Here is a 5760-nt window from a genome sequence, read left to right as displayed (position 1 = left end):
GCCGCTGGGGACCAATACACGCACACGCAAGGGCAGCCCTTCGCGACCTCAGACCCCTTTTTCCCCCGCCAAACCCACCCCCAAACCCACCAATACACACACGCACACGGCCACGACACGCACATCGGCGACTATCCTCTGTACCCGGCGGGGGGAGTTCGGAAGACGAGCAGACGGCGCAAGTCCTCGTCAGCATCTGGCGCTAGGCCGTCGTACGACCTGGCGGGTGGCAGCGGCAGCGGAGCCAGCGGAGCTGCAGCAGCTGCTGTGTACGGCAGGGAGGGAGAGGGAGAGGGGGAGCTGTACGACGATGCACTCCACATCGGTGACGAGCAGGTCAGCCATTGTTTTCCCCTTTCCTCCCCCCCGGCATCTTCTCACCCCCCCCCTATCCCTCGCCGGTTTTCCCCCCTCGTTCTCAAAAAACACACATCCGGGGCTCTCACTCACTCCCCGGGGCACACGCACCCAGGCTGCCGCCGGACTGGTCGTACTAGAGGTGTCGTACATCCCACTACGGCATGAGGACGTGTCTGCTCCCGCTGTCGGGGGCCGCAAGGCGGCGGCGGCGGCGACGTCATCGGAGGCAGCGGCGGTGGCGGCGGCGGCGGCGGCAGCCGCGGCGGATTTGGAACGGCAGCGTCGCGAGCTAAGTGACGCCGCCGCCACCATCAGCGGTGAGGTGGCGGGTCTTATAGACCCACGGGTCGCCATCACGAAGGCCGCCGCCGCTGCCACCGGTGCCAGCGGCGGCGGTGGTGGCGCTCCCGCCGGCTTGGCGACTGGCATTCCCGTACGAGTGGAATTTGGGGCTTTATGGTCCGGGGAGTTCGCGAGGGCGGTGCGGCAGTCGGTCGGAGCGGAGGAAAAGGTGGGGGTGCCCCGCGGGGGTGGAGGTGGAGGTGGGGGTGCATCGCTATCTTTTATGTGTGGTGGTGGTAGGGATGTGAATTTCAGCTGAAATGGGATTTGGCAACCTTAATTACGTAAGCTTAAAAGCGTAATTCAGTAAAATGGTGTAATTTACGGTTTCCACGGCCTGGACCCTGGACCCTTAATTTAAGGTTGCCGTACTAGTGTACAATTTTGGATTTTCAGCACAATTTCAGCGTTTTCACATTCGCAACACCATTCTTTACTTATTTACATATTTTTGACATCAGTTTGGCGCTTGTACAGCCGACTTGGCGACTATCGCCTTTCCAATTTGAACCATGGCTGACGCGGGCACGACCCCCGGCACCGGCGCGTATGGCGGCGTTGATACTGCAACACCACCTGCTCTTAAGGACCAGCAGCAGCATATGAAAAAGGGCACCACGCTGCTCGCGTACGCTTTGCCCCCTCGCAATGCTGCGGGCTTGCCGGTCCTGCCGCCCCGCACGTCGTGCGACAAGGCCAAGCCCTGCGACTGGGTGCGGGACCAGTTCGATAAGCAGAAAGGAAGTTGCACTGCGGCGTCCAGCTCAGCCAGCGCAACGTCACCCACAACAAACAGCCGTGCATACATACTCGACCACGACACCTAATACCGTTGCAAACCAGGACTACTTGTCGTGTTGACTACTTGACTTGCTCTTTTGCTTGGTTGGGCGGAGGGAATCGCGGGTTTCAACCTGCATTGTTGGACTCTTTCACGCTTCCCCCATGGCTGGGTTTGTGGTGTGTTCGGAGGAGTGGACGGGTCAGCGGCACCCTGGTTTGCAGACCGGCGGAACCTGTAAGACCCATGGGTCTGTTAAGCTTTTTAGGTTTCTACCCCTCCTGAGGGACCTTATTACGGCGAGCCCTTAATTCCGTAAATTACGGCCAGGTCCAACCTTAATTACGTAATTACGTAACATTAGTTCCTTAAAAACGTAAAAACGTAATTCACATCCCTAGGTGGTGGTGGTGGTGGTGGTGGTGTGAATGAGGACAATGAAGAGACCTTCCCCCCCTTCCGCTTCGGTCATGGAGTTTGTCGTACATGTCGTACATGAGGACATATCGGGCAAGTCCCTTGACAATCGCTTCTTGGTGCAGTAGCCGTTACTGAGAGACCATGATTACATTCTTGGTACAGTAATTAGCACTTCCTGCCGTACTCTCACACACCCCAACGAACACGTGAGCAATACACACACACGCACAGCTCACTTCCCCCTCGACACCCCCCGGGTTGAGTCCAGACCCCCAGTACGGTAGTAGGTACGAATATAGAGTGGATGAACGGATGGATGATTAATATGCTGCAGTAGCTGGCGGTATAGTTCAATATTATCATTGCCAAACTGTTATCACCAGCAAAGCGCCGAAACCCCCTCGGATCCTGTTACTGTTGTCACATGTTTGTGTGTATGTGTGTATGTCGGTCATTCTCAAACACACACACACACCGGTGAGCGGCACTCCCTCGCTGGGGGCGCCCCCGGCTGCATCATCCCGCAGTCGCTACCCCTCGGGGCAACAGTCAGTGGGATGAGAGCGTCTGAGTGTGTGTATGTATGTGTGTATGTGTGTATGTTTATCTCGGTTCCAGTGAAGTGATCTGTTTCTCCCCCCCTTTTCCCCCTTCCCCCCGCACCCTACATACACACAGGCCGTGTTGACGGTTCGGGTAATGCGGCTCAAGATGTTGGCGGGGGGCGGCAACACGGGAACGGCGGCCGGAGTGGACCCCTTCGTGGAGCTCATTCTGCTGGTGGGTTTTAGGGTTTTAACGGTTTTAGGGTTTTAGGGCGCGGAGGACTTGGTGGGGTTTTATGGGTAGGGGGGGTGCATGCGGTGTCGGGGAGGTTAGGGGTGGTAGGGGTGGGGGGTTTGGAGTGTGTAAATGGCGGGAAGTGGGTTGGAAGTTGTGTACGACCGGCCGGGTAGCAAGTACGGCCCGGGGGGGGGGCTGCAGCTGTTGAGGGGAAGGGGCACCCCGCCCTTCTTCCCACCCGCAGGGCTTCCCCCCTCCCGACACAAACACACACGCCCATACCCTCTCTTTACCCCCGCCGTCACCCAACCCTTAAACCCGCTTAGGACTCTTCTGGTCGAGTGGAGGCCGTACGCCGTACACCTGTACGGTATAACTCCGGCCCGGTGGCTGTGTGGGCTGAGGACCCTCCTCTGCAGTTCTTCGGAGCCGTTGCGGGAGGGGAGCTGGTGGTGAGGTCCTGGGACAAGACCTCCCGGGGCTGGGAGGCGCTGGGCAAGGCGCTGACGCTGGTGGCGCAAGTAGGTGTGGTGTGTGTGTTTTGACGGGGGGGAAAAGGGGGAAAGGGGTCTGTGGTGGGGAGGGTAGGAGGGAGGGGCTTTGGGTTCCTGGTTTCGATGAACATGAATTTCAAAACCCGGGAGTCGAGCCTTGCTTTCTGAATCCGGGACATGGGTGTTTTGGCTGATGAGGGGTTTACATGTGTGGCAGTTGTATGGGGTGCGACGAAGTTCGTGTGTGCGGTTTTGCATGGACTGGGATGGGGTGGCGGCGAAAAGCATCGTATGTGGAGTTTGGAGAGTTTATTAAGTATTTTTTAAATGCTTGAGGGTGGAGGTGGGCAAGGTGGGGGGGTGGCGGCCGACCTATGGCTAAGAGGTAAGGTGGAGCTCGCGAGCCCCCCTTCCCTCGGGCTCCCTCCCCCCTGCGCTCACTTCTTTCTTCTTGCCGCCCACATCCCCCCCCCCGGCCCGATGATGCCCCTTACGCAGCCCCGGGCGGATGAGCTGTTGGGGGAGGTACGACTACCGCTGATGGCTGTAGCAGCCGCGGGTAGGCTGCAGCGGCGCTGGCTGCTACAGCCCGCCGGCAGCCGGACGCTGCTCGGGGCAGCGGAGGTGGAGCTACAGCTGCAGTGGCTGCCGATGCCGTCGGGCACCACTACTACCACCACCACCACCACCACCACTGCCCAGCACTCCTAAGCAAAGCAGTACCAGTAGTAGTGCCAAGGCAGAGAAGTAGTCGCAGGTTCGATACGGGGTAGGCGCTAGGTTTTACGGTTTGGGATGTGGCTTTGGCGGTATGTTTGTCTCTTCGCTTCTTGGCGCCGATTAGGGCGGAGGATGAAGGAGGGGGAGGTCGGAGGGAGTTCCTGTGGCGATCACGGGTCTCGGATAGTGCCGGATGAGATGGCAGAGTTGGAGTCTCTCTCACCTTCCTGGAGATGGAGGTTGGGTGTTGGGGTGGTAAAAGGCGTTGCACTCCTGAAACTCTAAAAACATTAGGATTGGGAAATGGATTCTTTTTTCGGAGGTTGTTGTGGAACTACTTTTGTTAACAGGAAATGTAAAACTTTTGCTACGAAGAGTGTCTTCCAGAGGTGTCGTTGCAGCCTACAGGCAAAAAGCTCGCATACAATCATGCGAGGAAAATTGAACTACTTTCACCCTCTCTTCACGCCCCTTCAGCCGCCGTAGCCGCACTGCGTTGCTGCACATTTACAATATGTATGTGTGGTTCATATACCCGCCCTGGCGGACGGTGGCACCGTTCATCCGCCGGACGGTCGACCGTCCGGCACAGCTTTCCGGGCACACATACCAACATACTTTTGCACGAAGTGTTAGGTTTTCTTGTTAGTTGTTAAGTCGTTAACTATCGTCGTGGACAATCATTTGAGATATGGATAATGTACGACCTTCCGGCGCCGCCTAGGCTCTGGATGACTATTTAAGTCGTTGTGTTGTTTAGATTGTTATGTCATCGTTATTACATCTTGTGCTGGATTAGCTGGCTTACGTCGCTCCGCCCTCGTTGTAACATTTGTGACATCCCAACGAGAAACGGAGCCCATGCCCTTTCACGAAGCAAAAGACATTTTACTGTAGTTTATCCTGGTGCTCGCGGTGCGCGCAAGCGTGCAGCGCGCGCAGAGTTTGTCTCGATACCAAAATTGTAACAAAGCTTGCAGTTGGCAAAGCAGTTACGAAGGAAAATATCCAACGATAAAAAGGTGGTATTGATAAATACCATTTGGTATTGGAAGATTATGAATAGTTCTTGAATGTACCGTTGGTACGATGACCGTTGGACCGGTGAGCCAAGGGCCGCCCGGCCGTCAGGGCGATGGATTCAGGGCGATGACCTGGATCCACTTCGCCTTGCACTTTTTGATACAGGGCGATGGATGACGTACAACAAAGGTCACACTTGGCAAGAGAAGATAAGCCTGCCAACTGAAAATTATTCAGTATTTCTTTAATGAATAAAAGGAATGAAATGCTGCTCAAACATCCAGTGTTGGAAAACGTAGGTGGCGCCGCAACGCTCACCCTCTGATCCGCACAATGCCTTGAGGAATCATAAGACATGATTGGATGGCGTCCCAGTAGCTTAAGTACTCAGTCCATTGCTGGCACAGCAAGCTGACGTATGGATGCGCGGGAAGCCCATGACCCAATCTCTTGCCGTTTCGGACATAGGGACCATATAGGCTTAAAATCAATGAAGAATGTTGGAACAAGCCGTTGATTTGCTTGTTGTAAGCAAGGGGTGCGGCTTTACACAAAGAGGCTTTACAAGAATGGAGTGGGAGTCATGCACATGGGCGCCCTTGCATGGCATAAGGAATGCGAAACATAGGTTGATAACGTTCGCTATATGAATGTTGGTAAGATATTGTTCAGGTTTGGTGGTGTTTAGTAGGTCCATTACCTGGCCATCGGGGTTGCGCGAGCTTCTAACCCAACCCTGACGAGGCCAACGAGTGGATCATCTATTCAGTATACCATCCTCGTTCGCTGCTGAACTTTGCTCGTGGGTCCGTTTTCGTGTCCTTGTCGTTTTACGTG

At 55.7% G+C, this 5760-nt stretch overlaps 1 protein-coding gene across 1 annotated transcript in view; it reads left to right on the top strand.

Moving 5' to 3' along the window:
- Positions 1-3891, top strand: part of VOLCADRAFT_98697 (uncharacterized protein) — a gene marked incomplete at both ends in the record, with an annotated part of 9377 nt that extends 5486 nt beyond the window's left edge. Inside the window, 5 exons of the mRNA XM_002957558.1 lie at positions 207-336; positions 473-871; positions 2582-2683; positions 3013-3207; positions 3679-3891. Of these exons, the coding sequence (XP_002957604.1) occupies positions 207-336; positions 473-871; positions 2582-2683; positions 3013-3207; positions 3679-3891 (1039 nt within the window). The remainder of the gene's footprint in view (positions 1-206; positions 337-472; positions 872-2581; positions 2684-3012; positions 3208-3678) is intronic.
- Between the last annotated feature and the right edge of the window lie 1869 nt (positions 3892-5760).

Source organism: Volvox carteri, assembly GCF_000143455.1.
Source record: "Volvox carteri f. nagariensis unplaced genomic scaffold VOLCAscaffold_75, whole genome shotgun sequence".
NCBI lineage: Eukaryota > Viridiplantae > Chlorophyta > Chlorophyceae > Chlamydomonadales > Volvocaceae > Volvox > Volvox carteri.
This window is presented reverse-complemented; position numbering and strand designations above follow the sequence as displayed.